Source organism: Amphiura filiformis, chromosome 4 (assembly GCF_039555335.1).
Source record: "Amphiura filiformis chromosome 4, Afil_fr2py, whole genome shotgun sequence".
NCBI lineage: Eukaryota > Metazoa > Echinodermata > Ophiuroidea > Amphilepidida > Amphiuridae > Amphiura > Amphiura filiformis.
Window position 1 is genome coordinate 83,553,274 of NC_092631.1, and position 14,775 is coordinate 83,568,048.

The 14,775-nt window shown below is 34.6% G+C and overlaps 1 protein-coding gene across 1 annotated transcript in view; it reads right to left on the bottom strand.

Moving 5' to 3' along the window:
- The window catches only part of LOC140151533 (E3 ubiquitin-protein ligase SMURF2-like), a 63,268-nt gene that overhangs the window by 16,123 nt on the left and 32,370 nt on the right, over positions 1-14,775 (bottom strand). Inside the window, exons 4-9 of the mRNA XM_072173907.1 lie at positions 11,850-11,983; positions 10,270-10,435; positions 7,639-7,722; positions 5,249-5,517; positions 1,276-1,525; positions 811-964 (exon numbers count right to left, since the gene is read on the bottom strand). Of these exons, the coding sequence (XP_072030008.1) occupies positions 811-964; positions 1,276-1,525; positions 5,249-5,517; positions 7,639-7,722; positions 10,270-10,435; positions 11,850-11,983 (1,057 nt within the window). The remainder of the gene's footprint in view (positions 1-810; positions 965-1,275; positions 1,526-5,248; positions 5,518-7,638; positions 7,723-10,269; positions 10,436-11,849; positions 11,984-14,775) is intronic.

The following is a 14,775-nucleotide window of genomic DNA, read 5'->3' on the forward strand; positions in this document are numbered from 1 at the left end:
TATTTAACCAGTGGCCTACCGCATTATATTTTATATTACACCAACGGCCTCGTTAGAAACATATGCAAAATATACATCAGTTTGAACGTAGAGTGCATAGGGTGTATGCTGACAAGGTCTTGCTTTTATGGTATGAATTTGTTGGCCTCAATTGTTATGTGGAGTGTGTATGGATGTTCCTCACTTTGGATTGTTTTGTGTGTGTTCAACATCTCAATGTTATATATTGCAGACCTTTTCAAATCAAAATTTTCCAAAGAGAGTGGTTTGCTTTTGACATTTTATAATTCTGGGTCACACAGCTGTTGGGCCCAGCACTTGCGCTAGTTGCCATGGGCGCGTTTTTGCGTAATGCGTGTTACTGATGAGCGCTTTTATAAATTTATGCCAATGACACGTATACACCTGGTGCACACACATGACCTGGTTTTCTGAACATTTCCGATGTTGATTTCAAAAGATATTTTGAAGAATGCTAACTACAACATTAACCATGTTTAGACTGAAGTGGGAATTCCAATTGAATGAACACAGCTTTCAATAGTGTGACGATTTTTTGGGTACGCTAGTGTGTGAGAGTAACACGGAAGTGAATCAAACCATGCCAATGCACTCATGATTGGTTTGCACTGTATCCCAGGTTGTGTGTTCGCGTTGTAGTTTGAAATATGCGATATATGATCGCGGTTGGATTGAGTACAGCTGTTGAAAGCTGCGTTCAATCAATTGTAATTCCTACTATAGTTGAACAGGTCTATTAAATTCAAACACCCTGCCACACACTTGTATCTCAAATAATTGGCATCATACCTCAAATATATTTTCTCTAGATACTTCCACCCTACAATGGCCTGTCTGCGGTTGTAATGTAGAGAGTTCTGCATGTAACATCTTCATCTTCTGTACCAAGTCTCTCTTGTATTTAGGCACTGGAGAACAATCTGTGTTACCATTCACACGAGTGCTATGAGGAAAGGAAAGGAAAATAATATAAAAACTTGCAGACAAGATTCCCCAGAGGATGTGTTATGTTTTTACCTTATAGAAGTCACATCAAGGACACAACACTTGATATTTCAGTACAGAACAGTCTACTGACTAATTACTGTTAATTTATGACAAAGTTCTGTAAATGTCTCTCCAGAATCGAAATTATTTCTTGGTTCTTAATTAGATCTCTGATAAGATGATGTTTAGTTACCAATTACTGAAGGATAAAATGAGCAGTATGCCAGACAAACACCAGATAAGGAAATCCTGTGAAATTGAACTTACTTTTGTGTTAGTGCTCTAGTGATGATATTGGAGTCTAACCGTGGATCTGTAAACTGTGTTGTTCTATTATTATGGTCTACATAATACACCCGTCCTGTGGCCGTCTGTCTAGTTTCCCAACCGGGCGGTAACGTCCCTAAATCATCTTCGCTGACTGTGAAATCTCTTGGTAATCTTGGATCATGCCATGTACTAATGCCTGTCTCTATGTGTAAGAAATACACCTGACCCTGTGCTGTGGTTCTTTGCTCTGTGATGAGACAAAAACGAAAGAAGACCAATGTTATGGCTACTGCAACTTAAAACATGTGGTGATGTCACTACCAATCTTGTATATGGTCGAATCCAACGAAAAGTGTACACGGCATGTTCAGGGCCATAACTTAAAAGTATTAATCAATTGGCATTCTTTTTTTGTATTGTGTTTATTCGCTTTGATCATACGCTTTCGCGCCATATATAATAAGACCCCTTCTGTGAAAAACTTAGACACATAGACCCCAAAACATGCTATTTTTACCCATTTTTTCAAAATATTTCTTAAAGTATTTTTAAAAGCATCTAAATCAGTTATGAAAAGAAGTCATTGGATTGAATCTAATTGATTTCCTGAAAGGTGTGTATTCAAAGATTGCCTGTTCAATTTTTTACATATTTGCACATAATTATGAATTTTTGTGATAATTTTTTGAGTGGTATTTTTTACATTACCTACTGAATACAATTTTTCATAGCACTAGATATATCTTTAAAAATGGAAATCACTAATAAATGCGCAATTGATACAAGCTTTGATATGTCCAATACTGAAATGCATTGCATTCGGACATCTTTATTATTGTGTTAAGCTGCCAGAAATTCTAAATGGCACAAAGGTAGATTTGGTAAAAAATATGCATTACCTCCGAATACATGTTAAAAGCTGTGCCATTTCCACAAAGTGAGAGAATAGTAAACAATAGTTAAGCAATAGGTGCAGGGTAACACACTCTTTATTTCTACCAAGTTTCAATAACCTGCGTTTAAATATTTCTGAGATGTCAACAATAAAAGCAAGTATTCAGAGGTAAATTTCGGTAACCGAATGTTACCTACTTTAATACACTTTTACATCATGACAGTATTGTGAAACACCGCCATTCATGCCAATGCCCATATTGGTACATAACGAAGGCCTGTATGTTTGCTATCAAATCATATGTCAATGAAAGTTGCGAATTCACATACATGCCCACCATGCAAAACTGAATACGGCTTAATTGGTGAAAAATATGTACTGAAATAGACGACGGTCTGCTCATATGAAAGAAAAATCAGATTCAAAGAAGATTAGAAGGGGATAAATACTGGGATTTGTCAACTGTCACGTGTGCTTCATTTTAAATGTTTACCGACCTTCTGGTTTCTGAGTAATTTGTGTCCAAATTGATTTATTCGAAGGTAACTTTTGACGCTTTTTACGCTAAGGTTACCTACGAATACCATGGAAAAAACGACTGTTCTCATTGTCTCATGATCTAGACAAGACATTGATGGACCCTGGTAAAAAGCTAAATGAAGTTGCCTTCAAACGAAAGGCCACAAGACGCAACTGACTCCAAGATGGACTTCACAAGTCTGCAATAACGGTTTTAAGCGATTTGTGTGTAATTAAGCAAATTAAAGTCACTTTAGTGCCTTTGTTTCTTACTTCAATCATCTTTCAACCGCTGTGAACCGACATTGCTAATACATGATAGGGTCTAAAGTATCAATAAAGAAAATAATACATTCAAAGTGCTTTATAAAAGGAAGCTTTGATTGCGATATCCACCAAAAGTCTAATTCTTACCTACAAATACTGAAATGTTACTTACGAATACAGCATAATACATGACATGTGTAATGAAGTGTCCCTACCAATGGAAATTAATTGTCAAAAACTTTAAGCGGTACCCTAGGACACTATTATTACCCATATACGGATTCATTCAACAATTATTTATTATGTAAAATTGCTGATTAACTACTTGTATATCAAAATGAAGTGGTCAAAATCTTGCTAAAAGCATCAAAAAATTTTTGATCTAAGGTATAGCATTTATTCATTTGGACGTACCATCTGAAAGAGATCTAAAAACTACAATTTTATTAATTCATTACCATAATAGCAAAATTTAAACCTATAAACTCAATATAGATATTGTTAAATCGCTCATGTTACCTACTGAATACCGGGTTTCTTCACCTTTTCATTGTATAAAGCGTTAGGTGTATGCGTATAATTCCTAATATTCTTGAAAACATATATCATACTCGTTCTTATACAATGTGTAAATTGATTCATACTCATTTGATAAATAAAATACAGAAACTGACCTAAACTTCATTTTCAAACATAAACTAGCATAAATTGACAAAGATCATATTGATCGCGTTATAAAAATAAAAATAAATATTTTCTGGTTGAGTTAGCATTTTCCTGACACCCTGTGGTCTAAATTAAAAAAAAAAAGCGTTAATGGGAATATTCCATTTGTTTTAGGTTGATTAGTATTGCGATAGTGAAAGCATCCTAGTGGTATTCGTAGAGGTAACATTGGGTTTTGATATCACATTTACTATCACACGTCCCTGGATTTATTTTTCAAGATTAGTAATGGCACTTTTGGATCCCATAAGGCCAATATGTCATCAATCAATGGGCAAAAGGAAAAAATTGTGGAGACATTTTTATTTCGGATTTTTATTTTTGGCCCGTGGACACTTTTGGTTGGATTCGACCATATGCATTGTCAACAACCCAGCACAACACAAAAATGTTCTTAAAAACGTTTAATAATATTTAAAGGTCTGGTTACATCAAGATCATGAAAAATATTTTGAGCAAATATTTTTGCAAACTATTTTGTCAATACTTAAATAACATTCAGTTTAGGATGTTAACATTCAGTTTTGCATCAAGTTTAAAAATTTTTTGAAATCAAGCAGTGATGCAAATTTATACAGTTTATAAATAACTTTGTTGATATGTATAGGGCTTTCAAAACATGGCTACCAGATCAGGTAGCAATCAAGATTTTAAATATCTTTGATTTTCAAAATTGGAATAAAGTTGTTTTCTTATCACATCAACAATATTTTGACAAACTTGTTAACTATCTCCTTCCTAGTATACTCTTATCTCTTAACAAGTTTACCACACACGACTCAATGCATATACATATTACATGTGCATCACACCACATACATGCTTACATCGTGTGGCAGGCACAGGTTCATAGATAACCTTTTCCACAAGTCATCAACATGGTGTACCTTATATAAATGTCTGAACTGATAGGAAACAATAAATTTGGCGAAGTGGTTTTGTGGGTTTAGTGTCTGAAATACACAGATCATCAATTATTTCTGACCAACTTATCAACCCCTTAAAAAAGATATAGTTTTTGATAAAAAAAATCAAAAGATCTAATGTTCAAATAAAGTGCAGTTTCATTTAATTTTGGTAATGAAATTAACTATTGATTGATTGTTGATAAGTCATGATGAACACAAAAAAGACAAGTAAGCTAAATTTAAATAACAAAAGCAGATTGAGATTGAAAAAAGTAAGAAAGAAAATGGCATCATTTTAAAAACAACAGACTCGAAACAAGGTGCGTCCGTGCGACAAATACCCGTGAAAGTAGGTGCAGACCCGCAAATTTCCTACGGTATGGGTCTGTGTGACCCGTAAAAATTGAACCAAGCAAATAGCAGAAAATCCTAGTTTTGTTGTTCCATTGGAAAATCTGGTTCACATAATACGTCCAGCTCCCTGCACTTTCATTTTAGTTCCCCATCAAGTTTTCAACCCGGGTTTTCAATATTCTACAATCTATATACCATGATCGCCGTAGCCAATTCTCTCTCGTGAAATTTCAAAGGCAATAATTAATACTATAGTACATTCCAGCTACAGGGATACCTCATAACATTATTTGATACATACCATATCCCTCTGGAAGGTCAATGACCTGATGAAGGGTTGAACGATTCATGTAGTTACGTAGCCGTGACGATTGCCGCCTACATAATGCATTGCTAGTGCTCTCTTCATGGAGACTCCGCCGTGACAAAGCTGACCTTCGACCTCCGCCATTACTGCTACTGCTCCCACTGCTACTTGTGCTGACTTCTTGTACAGGGATTTGTGGGCTGGACGTGGCTCTACTTATGCCTGTAGTACTGGTACTTGGACTGGCCATCTCAGATGCAGGCCTACAAAACATATTCAAATAATTCTTTCAAGGTGGGTGGTCTGATTGTCTCAAATGGTGTTTTCTGTCTGGATTCATATCACCAAAACAATCTGATTCTAAGTTTTTAATTGCTCAAGCAGTTTGGATATTTGGAGCAAAAATGTGATATGATCAAGGGGGGATGAGTCACATGTCGACCCTGTTCATCATGTAATATGATGATGGTGAAATAAACTTGAACTATGGTCGTAAATGAGTTTTACATGTTTCTAAAGAGGACATTTAAAGCTTAAACCCCATGTTGATATGACTTTTCTTTATCAATCGCTGTAAACAATAAAAAACAAAAGAATTTTAACACTTTCTTTGACAATATGTCAAAATCAATATTAACAATATCCAACTCATTTCCCTTGATCATGTCACAAATGTGTATCTCAATGTCCCATAGAACAGTACGGGTGGCACCATGGGGGGAATGAGGAAACCACTTTTTGTTCATACCATCAAAAGGAAACATATCTAAGGTTTAAACATTTCATTGGGGTTAGGAGAAACAGTTTTACAGATGCTAAAATCTCAGCTTTGACATATGTGGCTGTCAATTGAGTAACTAACCTGTAACTTTGTCTCAAAGTACATAACTTGATTGATTGACATATTTTATTCATCTCATCGCAGGATTTCATCTCTTGGATGCTAATTTAGTTAGGTAACTTGCTGGAATTGTGAGTTATGTGAATTATGCCACAGAAAAAAACATCATATTGTGCTGATGAATAAGCACCAGTCTTAAATGTGTGTATTGGCAGAAAAATAAGTACTAGTGCGTGGAACAATAATCTTCCACCTGTTGTTGGGTTTTTCTTTTTGAATGAACATTTATTTGAACATTATTGATGATTTATAATTACAACATGCTCACAATTAATTTCAACAGATGTTCACCTCACAGTATATGAGTCAGATGGGATGATTATGATCAATGGGTGGGGTGTAGGCTCAAATTGGTAACAGGGATTCACTATAAATATATTTTACCTATCTGCAATGGATTTGAGCAAGAAGTCCAAAGGGTATGCTGTGAGCTCTGTGGGGTCAGTATTTTAAAATTATGCTTTGAGCTCTGTGGGGGTCAGTATTTTAAAAAACCAAATGATTTGCCATATATAAGACGTTTCATTATCTTAGGCTTAACAGGCTTAGTGTCACCTTTTAGATCTAGTAATATGGACTTATTGTTCAAATAGTTATTGTAAAGGTTCTAAGCTATTCTATGATGTCTTTGTAGGCAGGCGCTAAGAGAATGAAACAATCGGGTAATAAGTGGCAACTAGAATTCGATATAGAAATTGAGGAACATGGAAACATTTAATGCCTTTTAAATTTGAAGTTTTCTGTTGATTCGAAGTACAGATGGTTCCAATATAAAATAAACCAAAGCATTTTAGGAACAAATAGTCCGTTGTTAAAACTTAATGTAAGGGAATATGATTTATGCACATTTTGTAAGGGTAACTCAGATTAAGCATCTTTTTGTAAATTGTCAAGTCTCAAAAATATTTTGGAATACCATTAAATTATGGATAAAACTAATGTGGAATTGGTAAAAAGGAAAAAACAAAAACAAACCCACAAAAGCAAATAAATCTAAGGCTTAATAATCACATATTTTGAAAAGGTGGTGATAGCTCATCAACTGTTAACAAATGATCAGGCTATTAATAAATGCAACATACTCCTAGTGAGCATTTGAAAAGTTTAGATGCAAATATTGTATATTTTCTAAAGGATGCCTGCCTTGTGTATTTGCTTGGTATTACTAGTACTACTGCTAGAGAGGGTCATGCTGCTCTACATACCTCTTTTAAGGGCCCGGCATTTTGGAAATAATTTAAATTTTTTTTTTTTTTTTTAAGTCATGTAAAATCAGCTGTTGTTTTAGCCAAAATTGATTGACTTTGCAAAAAGAAATCAAATTTTTTGCCAGAAAAATCCTGACCAACCAACCCTACTTGGAAAGTCTGTCAGGGTTATATAAATTTATTGATAGAATTACAATCTTGATAAAAATAACACATAGAATGCAGCACATGGTGTATATTGCATCTACAGTATTAAGTAGGTGACTTGTACCAACCTTGTTGGTCTGTCCCATTGTGTTATTCTTGTGAGGTGATTAACAAAATACACCCTGCCTGATGTGGACGTTCTCTCCTCCCACCTGTTGGTAAAAATAGACAAATGGCTTCATCAATATATCATGTTCAAAATAGATACTGGCTTCATCAATATATCATGTTCAAAATAGACACTGGCTTCATCAATATATCATGTTCAAAATAGATACTGGCTTCATCAATATATCATGTTCAATATTATTATTATCCTACATTCCCAAACGTATTAGAAAAGTCTTTTTATGGTCATCAGGTAACAAGCTATGAATTTGACATTTACGTATAGACCAGGGTTCATGTTCAAAGGTGGGCGTGTGGTCCAATTTTTTTGCCTATTTACTATTTTTACACCAATCCAAACGAAAAGCAATAGTCAAATATGTCATTGCCTAAAGATCTTTCCTTCTCTCTGCAACTAAACAGGTCTTTTGTGAAAACACAAAGGAATAGAAATAGTTGGGCCAGATAGTCTTGATAACATTTATGTTTTTCAAATGTTTCACACCTCATCAATAAGTTTTATTATATTTCAGGCTTTATTCACACCTTTTGACATTGCAAACTTGGGTATGTATAATAGTAGGTAGTTGGTGCTTTTATTTCTCTAAAGTTCTGCTGTACATATTAATCTATAGTAGTTTGATTACCAACTTTACAAGTCTTTACAAACTCTTGCGACAAATTAGGTCCCCTGTGCACCATAGAATTATTACAAATGGAAGCAATAAAGTTGCTTCATTTTTCCTGGGCCTACCATGGCATGTTTATTTGAAATATGCATTAGCATCTAGCAATGTGCTTTGTCTAAATTGCATTTCTTCAATTTTCTTCTTTTAGGCATGATCATGTTGTATGTACAAAGATTGAGTGCAAGTGGAAAGGGAGTAGGCAAAGCAGCCACATTCAGACACTTCTTGAATTTATAATTACCTTGTAAATCTACAAAGTCTCAGTAATTCTAGACTTGTCTGGCACTAAGTAGGTATATTTTTGTAACATTTGAAAATATCCTTTATTTCTTGGAATTGTGTCTTCATAGTTTTACACCATCTTATGGTGAAGCATATATAAATATTTAATACTTTCAAAAGATTACCAGATGATGTTAAAGTCATTAAAGGGTTATAAAAATTTTCAAAACGCTTTTCAAAGTTGCAACAAACATCGTACCACTGTGAAATTTAAGTGTTACCAAAATAGTGCTTGCAAAAACACTTTACGATAACATTTTGATATTTTTAAAAACTCTTTCTTGTTGATAAAGAATATTTCAAAATGTCTTTTTTTCTCCTTTAAAGGAGTATTTCGTGATCCTAAGAGGTATTGGAGTGATTTGATGAGAAAGGTGCCCTGTTCAATTCTTAGCAAATAAATGCTGTATTGATAACATGTTTATTTGCTCCAATGTATTTTCTCCCACAAACCTCCTGACAGGGAATGGAATGTGTCCAGCATAACGTCACAAGGTAACACCGTAGCTGGAACGTCTTATAATATTAAAGCCTTATGTGATGTGCCCTGAGTAATTTAATTATTTAACTTTGTTTACAAGCTGAAAGTATTTCATGAGATGGGAAACTCCCTTGCACGTGCAAGAGTTTGTGTGTTATGGTATGTTCTAGGGGAATTCCCTTTCATTCATCAGGTGATCAGAACAAACTGAATCAGAGTTATTAATATCGTAGGGGATTTTCCATATTACTCAATATTCAGTGCATAGTTGCACCATCAGGGGAAAATCCCTTGGATTGTGAAATGGAGATCGTTTTGGAAAGTCCCCCAGGAAGTAAATGTGACAGAATGGTCTATTAATAGATTTTGGGTTTTCTGGTGTATAAAACCTGGAGGCTTGAGTTTGGACTTGACAGAATGTCATGGGAGATTGCAAAACTCCACATGTGTGTGATGGTCTTCGTGCTTAAAAAAAGAAGTGCATTTTAACCAGTTTACATAGCCAATGATTGAGCTATTTTAATACAGCAACGAAGGAGATTTATGAGTATGTGAATGTGTTGATTGTGCTCTTCCTCATCAAAGGATTAAAGTTCTTCTGTCGCATTGCTGGGTTTATGAAAACCACACATCTGTCAAATACAGCGGAGCTGTGTTAAAGAAACTTGTTCCCTGGAGAAAGAGTGATTGGTGAAAGAAACACCATTTTGGAGAAAGCAGGGCAAGTATATATTTTTGGAGAAAACAGCGCAAGAAGATAAGTGATTGGAGAAAGCATCATCGTTTTCGTGTGCAGATTTCATACGCAAGGATATTTATAAACGCAAGTGTACAATGGACTTCGCTGATTTTCGCAGGACAAGTGAATAAGGATATATTACATCAGTCGTCCAGAACATTGCAAGAACTCTAGGATCACTAACAAAAAGACCGCTGGTTAAGTAGGGATAGAATAAAACTGATTGTGTGATTTTATTGTATATGCAATATTGTTGTTATATGTACTAATCATACTTTGTTTTCAATTAAAGACTTAGATTTTGTTAGCTTAATCAAACAGTGTATTTGTGTTGTGCATTCGTGTGAGTTTGGGTAAAAGGTGATTTTGGCCTTGAGTCAGTAAGACTCGTAACACTTACCCTTCTGGTAGTTCATTAGGATCTGAGGGTGGTATATTTCTGGAATCTACTACAGCACCGCTTTGAGATCCTCCAAGTCTGTCACGGGATGTGATACTGATTACTATTTGGCCACGGATGTTGTCATTGTCTTCTGGTTTCTGTTTGCACAAGTCTAATCTTTGATCTGTATAAGAAAATGAAATACAGGGTTAGCTACAAAATACAGTATCTTGGTATTGGGGTTTCCAGAAAAACAATTGGAGCCACAGAAGAAAAAAATAAGTTCTTCCAATTTTTCTGTGGCTATGAAATTTTTCTGGAAACACCATCATTCTCAAAATGTAAATTTGTCAAAAATACACAAATACAGGAGCTAAAATGCAAATAACAGTGCCTCAGTGTAGTCAGCATGCTGATTTTTGCCAAAGAAAAAGCATCACTGCATCAAACTCTGGAGCTTCCAAGGGTGCTGCCCTCTGGACCCCATCATGGTTTTGTCCCTAGACCCCAGAGGTTCCCCACCCCACCTGCTAAGGGTTGTGTCTACGGACACAGAAAATATAACAAACAAGTTCCCAGAAAAGTTCCCAAAAATTTTTTTTCACTAATCTGATGAAATATTACAGTTGAAGATGATGGTTATGTTCATGCATGCGTTTTTTGTTTGTTTTGGTTTTGTTGTCTGTTGGTAACAGTGCCACAATGGTAACAGACACAAAGCAATGGGACATCATTGTGTAATGATGATTGTATTCATTGCTATTAGTCATGACCCATGACTTTGTTACTCCTGCACATATATTTCAAACTATGTTTCCGTTCCGGTACATTGATTACAAATAATATAATGCAATGGATTCATGCATCAAGGAATTTTACATATTAAAATATGCCACATTCAATGCAATTATCTGGTATGATGTAGAATTTTATTATTTATATCAAATTATCAATTATCTGGTATGATGTAGAATTTTATTATTTATATCAAATTATCAAGATCTATTAAATATTATCCATAATTTTAAATGGGAATGTAAGCCCCATAGTTTTTTGAAGTATATGTATATAATGGCCATTTGAAGGGTTTTTGATCAATTATAGTGAAAGCAAAGTGAGTGAATAAAATACCGTCTTTTCAGACTTTCTTTTTAATTAAATACAGGTCTTGTGCCATGGTCACTTTGAGATGAATCTGCCCTCCACACAAACTTCCCCTCTTGTAACCTGCTCCACAACATTATTATGCCAACTGCAGTCAGTGATGTACATTTCATGTAGCAAACTTCCAATAGCGAGCATTCACACAAAATGCACTTCATTGAATGGAACTTGAAATTTATGTGCATTTACTCAAAACATAAAGACATCACACAGATGGCCCCCATAGAGATTCATGCCAGACAGCTGCTTTGAGGTAGTGATTCACCAATCAGATCGGGAGCTTCTGAATCAAGCCAATGTCAGTCAGATCGGTTTTGAATCGGGATTGGGGAAAATTGCTTCATTTGCATCACAACTTTGAGGTGCTGACATCATCATCATCCTGCACCAGACTAAAAATTTGAGATAATTTCATAAAACTTGATTGTACTTACATCCAGTGTCTTTGAGTCTCTGTATTGCATGGGATAAGATTTTGACACACCCTAAGAACCCAGCACCTTGCTTCTTGTGAATCTTTCGATGGTTCCATATGCTAATTGTGATGCTATCATGTTTACCTACAAATCTGTAAAATAGAAAACAAAAAGTCAAGTGAGTTAATGGGTGGAATTCATAGGAAACAAGAAGTCATGTGTGTTACAGTATTTTGCAAAGCCTCACATTGCCTGGTGCTGTTTACTGCACAAATAGGAAAATTGATTTATCAGTTTTGATGAAGAAAAATGGGGATAAGGCTGGTCACAATTTAGGATGCTATTTACTGCAGAATACCATGGTGTTTACAAAAACAAAATACACAAATCACTTATTTAAAAGCAAACAAATGAGTCTTTAAAAGTTTCTTGATGTGAGAAGTTGTTATGGAAAACTTGATGTCTACAGGAAGCAAGTTCCATACTTTAATGTTAAAGGCGATTAAAGGCAGAAGAAGAGTGAAAGCTGCAAGATCAGACATGGATACTGAAATAGTCTCATGTGTCAGGAATTTTCCCCTTTTTCTGAAGATGTAAACTATATCACAAGCTGCTACAGGACAATATTTAAAAACAGACAAACAAAAATAACCACACAATCCCAATTCATATATACATGTATTCTTAGGAGCAGTTGGTGGATCATTAGTTTGAAGAACATTTTATCTAAGCACTGCACAAATTTAACGAGTGTACCCTGATCAAGCAATATCAATATTGATTTATATTTAAGCTTTAGAGTCATAAGTAACCAATACTAACTGTAATCCTTACCCTAACCCTAAACTTTACCCTAACCCTAACCTGACTAACAGGCTGTTCCCAGTTTATCATGTAAACCTAATAATATTACACCTCAGGATGAAATTAACAGACTAATAATTGTCACAAAAATTAATGCTGATAATAAGGAGACAGAGGAAGTATTCTTTTCTACTATTACTTCCTGTGTTCAAATGAGGGCCAGGTCTTATAGGCTCCAAGTGCAGTAGTACACATAAAATAAAATACTTCCAACTTTTTGCAACTTGCCAAACAAGAACTCAAACATGTGTGATCTTGCATTTAAACATGTTGTGCATGATATGTATACAACTGAGCTAACGAGAAGCTATAACATTTACACTCACAAACTTGATGATTATTTTAACAGCTTACCTATAAGGTTAGGCCCCTATGAGATTTTGACAACTATGTATGATCATGATGAAGTATTGCATGCATCATAACACATAACAGTCAAGCAAGCAGCTACATGCTTTCACTCTTTGGCTGATAGCAACACATTCAGATAGAGGTTCGTTTAGATAAATGTCAATCAACTTACATTTTTGTAGTAACAAAACCTATTTCTTAAATCTCAAAATTCATGCTAGATGTACTCTTCATAACTGTTAAATTTTGAGTGCTTTTACAAGTTATTTGTCTATTTCTGAATGTAGCTATACTTTCATGGCTCACTGTTTTGCTATATGGTTGCTTCCTGTTATGATATCACCAGCATTGTTTTTCCCACGGTTATTGATTCATCTTGATATACACATAAATCATCTTTTACAATCTCATCAGCTGCAGACATGTTCAATTTCATGACACCCCAACCCACCCCCATGTGACTTCCACACTCGTCAATCATCCTACAATGTCACACATATATCCCATTTCACATCGTCATTCATAGCCTAATACACACATTTACCATAATTATTCCTTGAAATTAATAGGCATTGTATATTACATGTATGTGTACTTGTGTAGGCAGGCCATAGATTTTGCTCTTCTGGGAACCAAAAAGACAATTTGAGCAAATGTCAGATATTTCTGTGCATGGGACAGTTTGTTATATGTATTTCTGTAAGGATATGTGAATTAAGTTACAAGTGTTCATTTGCTACATGATGTATACTTTACAATTCAACACTAATCACAATCAGTACCATTTCCCAACTGCAAAGATGGGTGACCGTGAAAAGAAGGGTGACCGCTACATGTAGTATCATTAATTTACTAAAGGTGGTTTATAAACATTTCTGTCTTCGAAAATAGTCTTTGAATGCACTACATGTACATGTAGTTCATTTGTGCATTTTTAAAAAACAAAGTGACAAATGCAGCCATTTTAGTGACAATTTATTACATTTTACAAGTCATCCCAAATTATTTTATGCCACTTCTCAAGATTTTCTGAAAATTGCATTCTTGCCCTTTTATGATATAATTATGTAAAAAAACAAGATATATGTTACAAATTCTTTAGAGAATGAGATAGCTTTCTAAGAATATTTAGATCAAAGTAAAATATTTTATTATATCAAAATTCTTACGTGATATAATCGAAGTCAGATATTTAAGTTAGGCGTGCAGCCTAACTTATTTTTTTCTTGCCATTTCTTTCTTTCCTCTTCTTCTTCTTTCTCACAATTTGCTACTACTCCCACATCCTTGATCGGATTTCACCAAACTCAGTCACAAGCAGTATTGGGTAGCTGGCTACAAAAGTTATGGATTTGTTTTTCGTCCGAGGTCATCCAGGGGTCACAGGGTCAAATAAGGTCATTTTAACCGAAAATGCTCCGATTGAGCTGAAATTTAAATGCAATGATCCTTATGACATTCTAACCATGTTTAAAACATGTTAAAATTTATTTAAGGTCATTAAGTGGCCATATTAAAGGGGTCAAAGGTCAAGTTTTTCAAAATGCTCCAATTGAGCTGAAATTTAAATGCAATGATCCTTATGACATTCTAAACATTTAAAAAAAATTTAAGATTCATTTAATGTCATTAAGGGGTCATAAAGGGGTCAAAGGTCAAGTTTTTAAAATGCTCCAATTGAGCTGAAATTTATATGCAATGATCCTTATGACATTCTAAACATTTTAAA